We start from the raw sequence: 16492 nt of genomic DNA, 5'->3' as shown, positions 1-16492 counted from the left end.
ATTGCATAAATCTTTCCAGTAGTTTGTATACGCGATAACTTTTGACAAACCAATCAATATACACTTATTGCAATTATTCTTTTTACCAAAAATATGTAGCAGAATACAAATTGGCTTAAAACGATGAAAAAAAATAATTTGTGTGAGTTTCACCACCTCAGGGGTCTCATCATCCCCGTCGGGCAGCAGTAGGGCCCCTGGGACTCCCTGTAGGGAAAGAGTTCCTGGTGGGAGATAGCCACGAAGAAGCCTTAAGGTGAGAAGAAGTCCCTGTCCCCAGGGGAGAAGGGGTCCCTGTCCCCAGAAAAGGAGTCCCTGTCCCCAGGGGGAGAAGGGGTCCCTGTCCCCAGAAAAGGAGTCCCTGTCCCCAGGGGAGAAGGGGTCCCTGTCCCCGTGAAAAGGAGTCCCTGTTCCCAGAAAAGGAGTCCCTGTCCCCAGGGGAGAAGGGGTCCCTGTTCCCAGAAAAGGAGTCCCTGTTCCCAGGGGAGAAGGGGTCCTTGTACCCAGAAAAGGAGTCCATTTTGCCAGGGGAGAAGGGGTTCCTGTCCCCAGGGGAAAAGGGGTCCCTGTTCCCAGAAAAGGAGTCCCTGTTCCCAGAAAAGGAGTCCCTGTTCCCAAGGGAGAAGGGTCCCTGTCCCCAGAAAAGGAGTCCCTGTTCCCAGGGGAGAAGGGGTCCCTGTCCCCAGAAAAGGAGTCCCTGTTCCCAGGGGAGAAGGGGTCCCTGTCCACAGAGGAAAAGGGGTCCCTGTCCCCAGGGGGGGAGGGGCCCCTGTCCCCAGGGGAGAAGGGGTCCCTGTGCCCAAGAGAGAAGGGGTCCCTGTCGCCAGGAGAGAAGGGGTCCCTGTCGCCAGGAGAGAAGGGGTCCCTGTCGCCAGGAGAGAAGGGGTCCCTGTTGCCAGGAGAGAAGGGGTCCCTGTCGCCAGGAGAGAAGGGGTCCCTGTCGCCAGGGGAGAAGGGGTCCCTGTCGCCAGGGGAGAAGGGGTCCCTGTCCCCAGAAAAGGAGTCCCTGTTCCCAAGGGAGAAGGGTCCCTGTCCCCAGGGGAGAAGGGGTCCCCGTTCCCAGGGGAGAATGGGTCCCTGTTCCCAGGGGAGAAGGGGTCCCTGTTCCCAGGGGAAAAGGGGTCCCTGTCCCCAGAAAAGGGGTCCCTGTTGCCAGGGGAGAAGGGGTCCCTGTTGCCAGGGGAGAAGGGGTCCCTGTCCACAGGGGAAAAGGGGTCCCTGTTGCCAGGGGAAAAGGGGTCCCTGTCCACAGGGGAAAAGGGGTCCCTGTCCACAGGGGAAAATCGGTCCTTGTCCCCAGAAAAGGAGTCCCTGTTGCCAGGGGAGAAGGGTCCCTGTTGCCAGGGGAGAAGGGTCCCCGTTCCCAGGGGAGAAGGGGTCCCTGTTCCCAGGGGAAAAGGGGTCCCTGTCCCCAGAAAAGGGGTCCCTGTCCCCAGAAAAGGAGTTCCTGTTGCCAGGGGAGAAGGGGTCCCTGTCCACAGGGGAAAAGGGGTCCCTGTCCACAGGGGAAAAGGGGTCCCTGTCCACAGGGGAAAAGGGGTCCTTGTCCCCAGAAAAGGAGTTCCTGTTGCCAGGGGAGAAGGGGTCCCTGTTGCCAGGGGAAAAGGGGTCCCTGTCCACAGGGGAAAAGGGGTCCCTGTCCACAGGGGAAAATGGGTCCTTGTCCCCAGAAAAGGAGTCCCTGTTGCCAGGGGAGAAGGGTCCCCGTTCCCAGGGGAGAAGGGTCCCCATTCCCAGGGGAGAAGGGGTCCCTGTTCCCAGGGGAAAAGGGGTCCCTGTCCCCAAAAAAGGGGTCCCTGTCCCCAGAAAAGGAGTTCCTGTTGCCAGGGGAGAAGGGGTCCCTGTCCACAGGGGAAAAGGGGTCCCTGTCCACAGGGGAAAAGGGGTCCCTGTCCACAGGGGAAAATGGGGTCCCTGTCCACAGGGGAAAATGGGTCCTTGTCCCCAGAAAAGGAGTCCCTGTTGCCAGGGGAGAAGGGTCCCTGTTGCCAGGGGAGAAGGGTCCCTGTTGCCAGGGGAGAAGGGGTCCCTGTTCCCAGGGGAAAAGGGGTCCCTGTCCCCAGAAAAGGAGTCCCTGTTGCCAGGGGAGAAGGGGTCCCTGTTGCCAGGGGAGAAGGGGTCCCTGTCCACAGAAAAGGGGTCCCTGTCCCCAGAAAAGGAGTCCCTGTTGCCAGGGGAGAAGGAGTCCCTGTCCACAGAAAAGGGGTCCCTGTCCCCAGAAAAGGAGTCCCTGTTGCCAGGGGAGAAGGGGTCCCTGTTGCCAGGGGAGAAGGGGTCCTTGTTGCCAGGGGAGAAGGGGTCCCTGTTGCCAGGGGAGAAGGGGTCCCTGTCCCCAGAAAAGGAGTACCTGTTCCCAGAGGAGAAGGGGTCCCTGTCCCCAGGGGAGAAGGGGTCCCTGTCCACAGAAAAAGGGTCTGTCCACAGAAAAGGAGTCCTTGTTGCCAGGGGAGAAGGGGTCCCTGTCCCCAGAAAAAGGGTCCCTGTTGCCAGGGGAAAAGGGGTCCCTGTCCACAGAAAAAGGGTCCCTGTCCCCAGAAAAGGAGTCCTTGTTGCCAGGGGAGAAGGGGTCCCTGTCCCCAGAAAAAGGGTCCCTGTTGCCAGGGGAGAAGGGGTCCCTGTCCCCAAAGGAGGAGACCCTGTTGCCAGGGGAGATAGAGTGGGGTGGGGGGTGGGATGGTGTGTGGGGAATATGGGGTCGTCTGCTTGTCTCACTCACCATGACTAAGCTGCAGCTCACTCATCCTTGGTCACATGGGCTCCCTCCAGCAGCAACACGGATGGCTGATCACTCAGCATATCTCAGACTCCGACCGAGGGCGACCTGTACATGACAGGGGGGAGGAGGGGGGCTGGCCATGCAGACAAGCCTGCTGTGTGCTGTTTCCTCCGGCTCTCATAGGGCTTCTGAACTGTGTTTAGATTTCATTTGCGCGGGAGCTGACTCGGGGGTGGGGGCGGTAGACTTTGCTGAGCGACGCTGCAATAAGCAGGAGAAAGGAAGAGCCAGCTGAGGGAATTTCAGATAGCTGCCTTGATCGTCGTCTTTCACCGGTTCTGCGAACTTGGTAAATGTTAGTAACAGGTTCCATAGAACCGGTGAGAACCGGCTGAATCCCACCACTGGCTACACCCAAAATCTTTTTTAAAACATTGTAACCATTTAGAGATAACCCCTGGAGGTGTCCCTGGAAATAAACCAGGTCTCCCTTACCTGTTCAGAGGGTACATGGCCCAGGTACCAGTTCCAGAGCACACCAACAAACACAGGTTCAGTCTTGGTTTTGTCTTTTTGAAAATATATTGTAGTTCTTGAACACAGGTGGGTAGAAGGTTGAGAGTGTTTGATCTTCGAAAACATACGCAGGCATTAAAGGACAGATTCTCAGGCAAAGTCCTTCAGTAGCAGCCTTAAGAATTGCTGGAGGTAGACGGGACAGCCAGCTTGTCTGAGACTCTGTAGCAGCAGCTACAGTCCTTGTCACAACTTCTGGCTTCTAACCCTCAAAGCACAGCCACACCTGGATCTTTGGACAAAATGTCCTACTCACAATGTCCAGACACAGCTCCCCAACCAGCTTCCCTTTTAGTGAAAAGAGTCCTTCTCCAGCCCAGCGTCCTAAGGTAATGTCCTTCAACACATTTTTAAGTGCAGTTCCCTTCAGACCCTCAGGAAAGCACATGCTAATGCCTAACAGTAAGCACATGCTGAGGCCTAAAGGCTCTTCAGTAACATAGAGTGCCTCCCAAGTTGAGAGGCCCCAGGAGAGAGACCTTCCCAAACATTTATGTTCTCCCCAGCCACACCTTCTGGACCTACCTCCCAAGGATTGGCCAAGGTCAGATAAATATTTTTAACCCAGTGGCTAACTCTCCTACTCTTTTTCAGGAAGCTTCTTCCATAGGCAGGCAGGAGAAAAAACCACCAGGCTTGAGGAGACCTGAAAAGACCTAAATAATAATCTGCTGCTCAGCTGTATACAGCAGAGCTGAAAATTAGATTTTTCCAGTCTAGAGTAGGGGTGCTTCAATTATTTTCCTATACAAAGTCTTGATCTTAAAGCGGCATTGTAATCTTCTTATGCTTTGTCTTCCAATGTTCCCCCTTTACCTCCTAAGCAAAATGGTAATTACAGCTTTAAAAAAATAAAAAACCTTACAGTATTTTAGACCTAGTAATGCCATCGCTGGTTCTCTGGGTCTCTGTGCTTCAATATACAATGTGTAGCGCCACCACCAAAGGAGCTGCTTGGTAACTTTGAGTTCTATGTTCTGCACCTCAACCCCAAGAACAGCCCCAGCCCCTCTGGCACACCTAGTTAAACAAATATTATTGCAAACACAAATGCAAAGGACACTAAGCCGTAGCAGATCAAAAAATTAGTATTTTACTAAAGATCCCTGAAGCAGATGAGACAAAGATGACAGAGACGGTATTTTCCCATGTTAAATTCTTTTATTAGGGAAATGAACACAAAGGGTATGCAGTACTAGAAATCACAATTGAATCAAATGTAATGACCTGTAGGCTCTTGGAGAACCTATGACTTCAGGCATGAAAAGGGGGAAAGACTGACCTTATTCGTGTCAATGTACTCCCTTAAAAACCCGAGGACACAGGCCCAGAAAGCAAGGATACAGTTTAGTAAATAACAATATGCAAAGAATACAACATTCAACTATAAGTAAGAGTTCCCCCTTAATGTGTGTTAATGTTTTACACTGAATCCTTTGAGTGGTGGGAATAAAAAGTGAGGAAGTCCTTGCAGTGTAGATATCCGGTGTCCTCAGCTAGCTCTTCAAGAGCCCAAAAGTATTTCTGTTCAATGATGCCCAGCAAAAAGAGATAACATATATAAAGTGTTTACTCTGAAAGCTCTCAAGTAAGGTGATAGAATAAAGATATCTGCATGCAGTGACTCTTTTCTAGTGTGCACAGGGTGGGCTTCCGCCCGTTCACCAATCCTGACGACACCAAGTCTCAGATGAATTGGATAGCCTGAAACAGGTTCTTGGAGGGCCTGCTGATATCAGATGCCCGACTAGCAACACGATAACTCAAGGGTCCAAGGATGTGACTGCGGTGGTGGAGCTTGCTGGTGGGACAGGCTATTAAGCTGTTCTGGCCACGATGCTATCCTCAATGACAGGAAAGGAGGAAGACTCCCCTTCTCCTGTGTCTGGTCTCCTGGTATCTCTCTCTCTCTCTTCTCCCCCATCCCGTGAAGCAGCATGGTCCTCTCCCTCTGCCCTGTCAACTTGTGGTTCCTCTCACTCCTGGATAGCTCCCCCTGTCCATCAGGCTTGCTGGGAGCTGGAGTTCTCCCCTAAGGATATCTGTGGGACCGCTTGTCTTCAGGACTACCTGTCCCAAGATGCTCCTCATCTTGCTGCAGCCATTGGGTAGATAACAGAGAGGCTGGCTTTTATATCAGTGTGAGAAGGAGAGGAGGGGAGGGGGGAAATAGCCTGTAGCTGCTCCAGTCTTTCTCTGTCAGCAGCAGCTGCCAAGCGAGGGGGGGTTGGAACCCACTACCAATGTATGCAGACCGTGGCTCATGGGAGCAGCTGTCAGGTGTGTTGTACATGGCTTCCTGAAAATATCTCAGTGCCCTAATAAGTGAAAGGTGTGGGTCAGGAGCAGTAAGGCTGGGGAAGAAAGAACTAGATGATGCTAGATGTCATCCAGCCAGGAAATGAGGCAGGCTGTGTCTGACCTCCAGCAGCTTCTAATCAGGGTAAGCAATTTATGTACAGGAGACAAACCTGTACAACTGGGCAAGACTAAAAGTAATGCTTCAGTGCAGGTGGAATATATTCAGCTTCCACCTATATTCTCACTATATAAGTCACAGTATACAGGCAAAACCAGATTTATTAGACAAAGCCTTCTTTCTATAGATTGGTAGGTACAGCATGAAAATAGTGCAAAATCTCCTGTTATTTTTTTTTGTCCTAGACATTCATAATAAAACAAAAAAAAAACGTATATGTGCCTTAGAACCAGATTTTACCTAACTATTAATTATGAGAATGTAGCAAAAGTTCACTTTAATTATATTGTGGGTTATATGCGAAGATATATGTTTATAGTCAAAAGATCCCTGCAATAGGCTGTATTTTTTTTTCTTTCCCACATCATTTCCATCTGTTGCACTGTCCCTGTAGGGCTTGCTGTATGATGACTTGTTGGGCCTCCTCTAAATTACCAGCAGACAGTCACTTAGGGTACAGTTCACACATTTATCCTTACTCCCAATGGCTCATTACTCAATAAACAGTCCAGGGTTTTTAGTATTTATTGTGGAACTTGGATGGGAGAAGGGAATAGTGGGATACTCCAACTTGAACTATATACAGTTGATAAAGACAACTCTCACTTGGTCTCACCAGGTTGCTTGTGGAAGTAGTCCCACTGCTTTGACCATACTGCATGTATGGAAAGGGTTAAGTCTCCTTGCTCTTTCTCCAGCAATAGACTTGGTGAACTACATTATCTTCAGGATACTCTCTAGCATCCTCTTTACTGACACCTCTTTACTGTCCACTGACTCTTCTAGCTGCAGGGATGGCCCCCCTCAGGTCAGGCCCCTTGACACAGATCTCTACTCACTGTATGCAGAATCAGATCCTTCCAGTGTCTCCCTTCCTGTCGGCTTTACAGGACCTCCAGGTTCAGTTCCTCTCTAGCTCTTTAGGACCTCAGGTCGACCACCTGAGGCCACATGGCAACTTCTACAAAGGAGAAGGCAGCCGCCCCCTCCCTCCGGGACTCCGCTCTCCAGCTGAAAGACCCCGAGCACATGTGCTCCTGGCATTTATACTGTTTCCCAGCATGCACCATGGCACTTTCCTCTGCCAATCACCAGGGCTGTACTAAATGACTGTGCACTCACTGTCCATTATGCCTCCCTATTGGACCAGTGGGAAACACTGCTGACAAACTGAGTTGCACCTGAGCACATTAAGCAGACCTCACTAGCAGATCCTGCTCTCTGGTAGGCAGAGAAGAATATAGATTTACCTGCAATCCCTCTGGTAAGCAGAAAGGATCCAAAACTATGCTTTCCCTCTCTAGCACCTACCTAGGAGGTTGCTACACATCATTTTAAGATTATACCAGTAAATTGAATGTGAACTTCCACAAAAAGAGATGATTTTGTCTTGTTTAGACTAGGGTGGAGAAGGGAAAGAAGATCTGTCAGGTATTCATATGCCACCATATGCTGTCATCTTTTCTACTAGTGAGATTTCCTTTCACTTCCTTTCCTGGTGGCACAACAGGAAGTTAGAGAAAATCTCCCCATATTAACAGTTGTCATCGGGATATTACCCCCTACCTCTAGCTATAATATTTGAAACTTATGTAACAAGGGAGAGAAACCCTTACCGATGATGGAGACACATGCAAAAAAAAAAAAAAACAAATGCACCCACCCCCATTCTATCAAAAATAAATAAATAAAAAGGATTTTTTACACTATAATCATCCAACCAATGGTTAATATGTACTATATTACCAAAAGTGTTGGGATGTCTGCCTTTACACGCACATAAACTTTAATGGCATTCCAGATTAAGTCTGTATGGTTCAATATTGAGTTGGCCCATCCTTTGCAGCTATACAAGCTTCAACTGTTCTGGGAGGGCTGTATACAAGGTTCATAAGTGTGTCTATGGGAATGTTTGCTCATTCTTCTGGAAACACATTTGTGAGATCAGGCACTGATGTTGGGTGAGAAGGCCTGGCTCGCAGTCTTCGCTCAAATTAATCCCAAAGGTGTTCTATCGAGTTGAGGTCAGGACTTCTGTGCAGGCCAGTCAAGTTCCTCCATTCCAAACTGGCTAATCCATGTCTTTATGACTTTATGCTGTAATATCTCCTTCTAAATGTGAGTTGCCACCTTTATTTTGTGGTTTAATAAATGTGTGACTGTACTTCACCATGGGAGCTGTCCCTTCTTTTTATTCATGTACTCACACCGAGTGGAGCTGATGAGATCATCCTAGTGAGCTGGGCTGTCATCTACATGGTTTGTCCGATTTCCTATACAAGCGGTCAATGATCTCTGTGGTGGGGATCATTGCATTGTGGTAAGGGGCCATTTTTTCTACTTGGTGGTGGTCTCCATACACTGGATCTCAGGATGGTGAAAGTTTGACATGCGATTCGGGGAGCACATCTTTCCTCCTTTTTTTGACGGACCTATCCTTTCCAAATATTTGATTTTATTTTATATGGACTGTTGAGTTCATTGAACTATTATTACTAGCGCTACACCATATTTTGTTACATGTCTTTATGAACCTTGTTTGTGCACTGGGCGCAGTCATGTTGGAACAGGAAGGGGCCATCCCCAAACTGTTCCTATAAAGTTGGGAGCATGAAAGTGTCCAAAATGTCTTGGTATGCTGATGCCTTAAGAGTTCCCTTCACTGGAACTAAGGGGCCAAGCCCAACCCCTGAAAAATGACTCCACACCATAATCCCCTCCACCAAATGATTTGGACCAGCAAGGCCCTGACCTCAAACTGATAGAACACCTTTGATGAATTAGAGTACAGACTACGAGCCTGGCCTTCTCGTTCACATTAGTGCCTGACCTCACAAATGCGCTTCTGGAGGAATGGTCAAACATTCCCATAGACACACTCCTAAACCTTGTGGACAGCCTTCGCAGAAGAGTTGAAGCTGTTATAGCTGCCAACTCAATATTGAACCCTACGGACTAAGACTGGGATGCCATTAAAGTTCATGTGCGTGTAAAGGCAGGCGTCCCAATACTTTTGGTAATATAGTTTATCTACATCATGCCACCAATTATCAATTAGAATTTGTGTCCTGCACTCATATCATATCGCTTATCATATTGTTCATAACACCTTCATAGCTTTGTACTTACTACATTTGGATTCAAGAAAATGAGATTCGTGTTTTGTATGTTTAAAATGCAAAAGCAGCTGTAGAATGTCACAGGAAAATTGTTTTTGTAGTCAATGGCACTTCACCTCTCATTTGTAAATCCGCACCCCATGGCTATGTAGAATAATTTCATTATATGGATAATATTGTGTAACTAAACACATTAATATATTAACATATATAACATATGTGCTTTATTCCTAGATGCTGAAGAGAATGTAAAACCTCTGCATATCCACAGACATCAACATGGCCTTGTGCAATGCGGACTGGCCCAGTCTGTGGCCCTCCCTTGCCTTTTCACAGTTCGCCCTTCCCAATCCCCACAGGCTTTCAATATCTCCACAGAATCACCACGCATTAAGTGGAGCAAACTTCAGCCCGATCAAGGAGAAAAGGAAATAGCTGTTTTGGTGGCCCGTGAAAATGTGGTTAAAGTCGCTCGTGGTTACGAGGGAAGAGTATCTTTGCCTGGATACCCCCACAACCGCTACAATGCCACACTGGTCTTGTCCAATGCTCATGCCAGTGACTCAGGGATGTACCGCTGTGAGATTGTTTTGGGCATTGAAGATGAGCAAGACACTGTGCCACTGGAAGTTACTGGTAGGTGTCAGCCTAATCTGTAAAAACGATTACAGCACACAGATAATAGCAGGGGATGTTGTTGTGCAGGTGCTAGGTACTCTAAGTATCTCATATCTAATAGGGTTAGTTCACCTTTACCAAAAAACTGCCTATGTAGATAAGGGGCATCTGCAATGTTGAGTAATGCCCTTGTGTGTAGGCTATTTACATTCCTCATAATTCCTGACTGAAAAATTCCCAGGCCCAGCTGTTACAGTACACCTTCACCATCACAGGGCTGCACACTCAAACGCTGAGCTCAGAACTACTGTCATCAGGGGAAAGAAAGCACACGTGAGGAGGTCCGAATTAGAGAAAGAGCTTGCTCCTGAGATGGTGAAGGTGAACAGTAAGGCCCGTTTACATGAGCGGCCTGATCACATCTGCCTGTCCGTTTTTAAGGTGGACCCAATCAGACCCTTCATTCTCCTCCATGGAGCGACGGATGTTAACAAACTTGCGTCCGTTTATGCCTACCTACCTCCAATCTGATCTCATCTGGCAAAAACAAACAGAAGGGTATCCGTTCCCCTCCATCTGGCCACGTTGCATCAGAGTGCAGTCAGGTGTAAACAGACAGCCGGTTGGTTTACATTCGACTGCCCTTAGAGCAGAGCCGGCTGTGTCCATGTCCATGTCCGCTCTGCATAAGCAGATCGGACACAGACAGGGGAGGACTGGGCAAGGGAGCAGGAGGGCAATTGCCCCCTGGGCCATTCTGATGTCCTGTAAAAAGGCTGCACTGCTTCTGCCACAGACATGCCTAAAGGATTCCTGGTGAAGGGAAGTAAAAAGTCCCCACTGCTGACACACACTGAGTGTGGGATGAAGACCAGGACAGAGCACAGGCCTCCTTTCCCCTCCCCCCCCAGCATGGATGGTGTAAACTGTGTCTGAGCAGAGGCTGGTTCCATGCCCCACTGGAGACTCTCACCCAGCCAGCCCCAATCGAGCTGTCCCAGCTCCCCCCAACCGCCCCCCTGCTGACCAGGTCGGGAACCCGGATTCAGCCGGTAAGTGGAGAGTATCTGGAGCAGGGCTTCAGCTTGGAATGGGGGTCAGGAGGAGGACAGGAAGAGGGAGAGTGGGAGGGGGGCCAAGTCGCTGCACCATGAGCCTCTGGTTTGTACTTGCCCCCTTGGCCGAAAGTTGCCAGTCTGCCCCTGGACACAGACCTGTCCTCCACCCATCCCACTCAGCTCAGCAGGGGATCAGCAGACAGATCCTCTGCTAAAAACAAATCCTGCCTGTATGGAAGGGGCCTAACAGCTGGGCCTCTCTTAGAAACATGCTGGGAGTTTTCCATTCTGGCTTCATGAGGTAGGTAAATGGTTTTCACCTATAGCAAGGGTATTATTCAACTTTAGTCAAAGCTGCAGAGTTTGTTTATTTCTACAGACGCCCCTTATCTGCATAGGCCATTTTTGGTAAAGGTGAATTATGCCTTTAAAGTGAAGTGTCTGCATTGCCCTAGGGAACCAATCAGATCTGAGAGCTTGATGTACACAAAACTTAAAAGGTTCTTGTGACTTCTCATGTTATATAATAATTTTTTTCGCATATCTGTGGAGTCGCTTTTCTTGAATAATTCACTAATGATGTTTTTTTCCCACAAACATTCTAAATGCAGATTTTCCAACAAATATTTTTTCATGCATATATACTGTATATATTTTTTTTTTGCAATCTGATAGCATGCAAATTGCTTATGCAAATATTTTTCAGAATCATTATTTGTTTACTGACAATAGGGAAAATTGTATTTTGCTGTAAAAATGAGCATCTCAGTTTTCAACTTAACGACGAAGGAGTTTGCGTAAAAATTGAACTATTTGAAAAATCATTTTTAGAAAGTATTTCTACGATATCATTATTGAAAGGACATCATGTATGGGGCTACTTATGCTAGCTATTGAGTGTTTAGGGAACATAGAATTGCAGATGAGATTTTTGAGCTATATTACAAGGCTGCTTACCTTTAGATTCTTTGTAGTGAGAGCTTCTTTTAAAACTTCTTTTGATGTCTTGATATCTTTTATTTTACAGTGAGGCACATCATGCTTCACTGCCAGACTGATGCTTGCCCAGAGACAGTATAAAATGGGGGTGTAATGAAATCTGTCATTCTCTGTCTCAGAACAGCAGACATTTCACATTGGTACCTTGGAGGCTGTCTTTGGGCTTTGTCCTTATGGATTCAGAGATGTAGAGTCTGATTCACTACTCGTAGAACTGACCTCAGCAGGGCTGCTCCTTGGGGTTTCTTTCTTGCGGGAGAGCTCTGGCAGCCCTGGAAGTGACATCTGCTCTTGTCATCATGTATCATTTAGGAATGTATTAAATGTCATATATTTACTGATGAAATGGGCTTGTGTATGAGCCAACATATGTTATTTTTTTAGCATAGAAAAAAAGATTGCATATGGACACATGACTGCATCCGGCGCAGATGCTTTTCATTTTTTTTATTTCACATATTTGTTAAATACAAAGATTGGACTATGACATATAGGCACGTGATTGCAGAGATCCTTTAGTTACCCATTGCATCCTTTTTCATTATATTGAAAAAGAATGTATATGGGTTTTGTACATACTTTAGTGTTACTAAACACAGGACCCTGCATTCACTATATCTGGTCTCCCACAGTACACATGTAGTGGATATCTTGCATCTTCCATGCCATGCCAAGCTGACCGAGGCTCACACTGAGGGAGAGAATATTTGTCAGCCCCTCCTTCTCCTCACTGACACTGACTCTGTTTGTTTTGCTCTCTCTCCTGCATCCTCATTGGCAGGGAGTAGAGAGCCAATCAGCAAAGCCTTCTGGGGCATTTAGTGTCCACCAAAAATGGCTCCATAGCCTTATATTAGAACAGAACTACACACCCCAGGATTCTCTGGCAAGGGGAGGAGAAGAAGCATCCATCTTGTCTGCTGAAGAAAATTCAGTCACCACCAGGCAGGAGAAGAGACTGGACCCAGGGGAGAGGTGTTGCCTCATGGGTCAGTCCACCGTGTTGTTTCAGGCATCCACGGCCAGTTGGGGACATCCAGCCTGAGAGAGGGGGATCCCAGGTGCATATCCAGGTGCACCTGCACCGATGGCCGTGAAGTTTTCCAGTGTGAGGTGACCAGTCGGGTTACCAGAAGAGCCTGCCTGTTCCAGGACATTAATTTGGGTCTTGATTGCAGGATTGATGAGAGGGCACTTGCCCATATGCAGGAAACAAGGACACTGCACACAGACAGAGTTACTTCACTTTGCCCTCACTTGCCAGAACCTGGGTCTTATTGAAACCCTGTTAAGCAGTCACAGTGTCTGCCTTGCTATCCGAATACTGTCAGCATACCACAGTTACACTTTGCCAAGCAGGAGTTCTAGGTGCACCAACTAAAGTGGCTAGCCGAAGATACAAGGCCTCATCCTTCTTCCAAGGGACTGAAGTTACTGGTGCCATATGGGCATACACACACATACTCTCTGTTCTGTATATGTAGTGTAAATGCAGTGTAGTCTGACTTGGGAGTTAAGCCACTAAGCACTGAATTAGGTACAGTGCTTGTAGTTGGGCCTGTGGTGTCAGGGGAGAGAAGAGAGAAGCCTGATATAGGAGAAAGTCATTCTTCTGCTCTCCTCCTGCCTGGACTCATAGCGCCAATTGGTAGCCAAGCTTGTGCAAGGTTATTGTATTGTAGTTCATTGTTGTTTAAGTTCTTGCCTCTGCTTCTGGGGTAATTTACAGTTATAGAATCCCCTAGAAGCAGCCTGATATAATACATCGGTTGTGGTTCTCTAGCCAATTCATTCAAGAGTATTCTGTTATTATTTGTAACTTTTTCACAGAAAACTTATAGTAAAGACATTTCTGTGTTTTATCATAATGTATGTGTCTTCATTGGTCTTTACACTTACACTATTTCCGGGTGTGCCAGAGGGGCGGAGATTGTTTTTGGGTTTGAGCGGGTGAGTACGGAACCAATGCAATCATTTTAATAAATATAAACTGGTAAATACCTTTTCTCATCAGCAGGTAGAGCAGTCTTGTGGCTTCTATCAGTGTCTAGCCAAGCACTGGTTAAAGCTTGTGGGAGGAGTTTTGTGACTGTGCTATGAGACTGCAGGACCCCTGAGCCTCGGTCTGGACAGTGCTGATTGTCCCTGTGCTGATCACATGCACCCTCCCAAGAAAAAAACCTCTCTAGCAATACACACTAAGACTGAGCATGTGCAGCCTGACTCCATAGGTTCTGTGTTATCGAGAATTATCAGGGGACTGTGGAAGTAGGGGAGGATCAGAGAAGACAGGATCAAAAAGCCTTTTTACACACTGCAGAAGAATAACCCTTTAGGTGTATATAACAAGCATGCTTTACTGCATATACACACTCCTTTTACTGTTGTGGATTTAGTAACACTTAAACCACTTGAAGACCAAGCCTTTTCTGGCACTTTTTGTTTACAAGTTTAAATCAGTATTTTTTTGCTAGAAAATCAACTATAACCCCCGAACTTTATATATTTGTTATATATATATATATATATATATATATATATATATACAGTATATACAGTATACATATATATAAATTACAGTACTTAAAAATCTCCAAATAGCGACGTTTTAAACGCTTTTACAGGTTACCTGGCTACAGTTACAGAGGAGATCTAGCACTAGAATTATTGTTCTCACTCTAACGCTTGCGGTGATACCTCACACGTGTGGTTTACTTATGTATGCCTTTGCTTCTGTGTGCGAGCACGGAGGGATGAGGGTGCCTTTTTTCTCATTTATTTTATTCTTAATCACTTTTATTTCTATTACAAGGAATGTAAACATGCCTTGTAATAGAAAAAAGGATGACAGGTCCTCTTTATGAAGAAATCTGGGGTTTACTTCCACCCGGTCCAGAAGTAACGTCATGATGTCGATCCAGTCCTCCAAGGTCATAGAGGCTTATAAAGACTATCTACTCTTTGATTGCCTCTGTGACCAGCCGGCCCGAGATCGTTTCTCGGGAGCGCCAGCGGAAACAGTAAGCCCAAGAGACACCCGCAAGTGGCGGGAGGGAGTTGGAAGTTCCCTCCTGCTGCTTCTGAAAGTGTTCCAGTGGCTCATGAACCATTTGGAATGCTTTCAAGATAAAAGTCAGCCTCCGGCTGAAAAAACAATACCGGGTTATGGCTGATATCTTTAGCCATAATCCCAGTAAACCACTTGCAAATGATGTTATACTTACTTGCACTGTGCAATTGAATTGCACAGAGCGGTCTCTCACCTCCTATTCTGGGGTCCCCCACCAGTGCTATCTCCTCCTCTCCAAGTGCCCCCTCAACAACCTGTGTGTGAAGGGGGCACTCATGCAGGCATACTCCGGAGCTGGGCTGTGTGCATCCACAGACACACACAGCTTGGCTTAGCCATGCCCCCCCACATCCTGCTCATAGGATTTGACTGAAATGGCTCCCACTGCTGCCTATATGTCCTGTAAAAAGAGGGAGAGAGAGCAGTGCTGCTTCAGACAGGACAGTGTTGGACAGACTCAGGGAAGTGTTTGTGGAGGGGAGGAACAAGTAGTGGGACATTCTTTTATTTTATTGCATTAAGGTAAAAGATGTTGTGACTTTACAGTAGATCCATTTTATGGTCAAAATGTGAAAAAAAAATTTTTTTTACAAATTTTACAAATATTTTCCAGTTTTATTTGGTCTCATAGTAATATGTTGCTTTCAATGATCACAAATAGTGAGATTACAGACCCCAAAATCCAAATGTATCCACAACCACTCAGCTGATGATTACAAAACACATTCCTCATCTGTGTAGGTCCCAGGATTGAATCCCACAGAAAGTTTCTTTCTGCATCACCTCAGCACATTGCACTGCCCCCATTATATTCCACAGAAGGACCCCCAAAGAGAAGGACAGAAATATTTTCAAATACTTAGGCCACATACACTCATTACCCGGCCAAGTAACGAGCCATAGAAAGCACAAGGTACTCCACAACTCTGCAATGGCTTCAAAAATACTTCCCAAACATAATTTTAAAAATTATTTTAAAAAAATCATGCCCACTAACATTTGCATTTTACTTTTGAGCCATTAAGTTGAGTTATGAGCGTCTTTTCATGTTACCAGGACTTTTACTTTTTTCTGATGCCTGCTGTGCACACCTAGAAGTGGATGACTCTTAAAGAAATTCTAAAGGCAGAAGGTTTTTTTTAATGCATTCTATGCATTAAGATAAATAACCTTCTGCGTACAGCAGCCCCCCTAATACTTACCTCTATCAAGCAATGTTGCATGAGAGACTCGGCTGTCTGGCACACTCCTCCTCCTGGCTGAGACACAGCAGCGGGTGCCATTGGCTCCCATTACTGTCAATCAAAGTCAGTAAGCCAATGGTGAGAGAGAGGGGACGGGGTCAAGGCGCGTCTGAATGGACACACAGAGCAGTAGCTCTGCTCGGGTGCCCCCTAGCAAGCTGCTTACTGTGGGGGCACTCGGCAGGAGGGAGGGGCCAGGAGCACAGAAGAGGGACCCGAGAAGAGGTGGATCTGGGCTGCTCTGTGCAAAGCCAACTGCACAGAGGAGGTAAAAAACACGTTTGTTAAAAAAAAAAAAAAAAAAAAACGAGACTTTAATATCACTTTAAGCAGTGACTCCTTGTTTGAACTGCTCAGTCTGAAGGTTTAAAAAGACAAAACGAGACAAAGGCAGGCTACTACTGCCTTTCTGTCCCTTAGCTAACCCAAAGTGCTTTGGGAGTCTTTTGTTGTGTATTAAATGTGCAATTGCAAAACATTATGTATATAGATATAGTAAAGAACAAATATAATCCAAATTACTTGAAAAAAAAAAAAACTTTACCTCTCAGTTTTCCTATAATAACCAGTCCAACTCATAAATACCCAATATATTAACTCTTTTGTTGACCAC

General features: G+C 46.8%; 1 protein-coding gene across 2 annotated transcripts in view; it reads left to right on the top strand.

Annotated features, from left to right (window-relative positions):
* The window catches only part of NCAN (neurocan), a 373708-nt gene that overhangs the window by 164285 nt on the left and 192931 nt on the right, over positions 1-16492 (top strand). For both annotated transcript variants that reach the window (XM_082243138.1, XM_082243139.1), the window contains exon 3: positions 9125-9526. In XM_082243138.1, the coding sequence (XP_082099264.1) occupies positions 9125-9526 (402 nt within the window). The remainder of the gene's footprint in view (positions 1-9124; positions 9527-16492) is intronic.

Source organism: Pelophylax lessonae (assembly GCF_965119305.1).
Source record: "Pelophylax lessonae genome assembly, chromosome: 1".
Lineage (NCBI taxonomy): Eukaryota > Metazoa > Chordata > Amphibia > Anura > Ranidae > Pelophylax > Pelophylax lessonae.
Note: the sequence above shows the minus strand (reverse complement) of the source record. Positions and strands in the feature narration are given on the sequence as shown.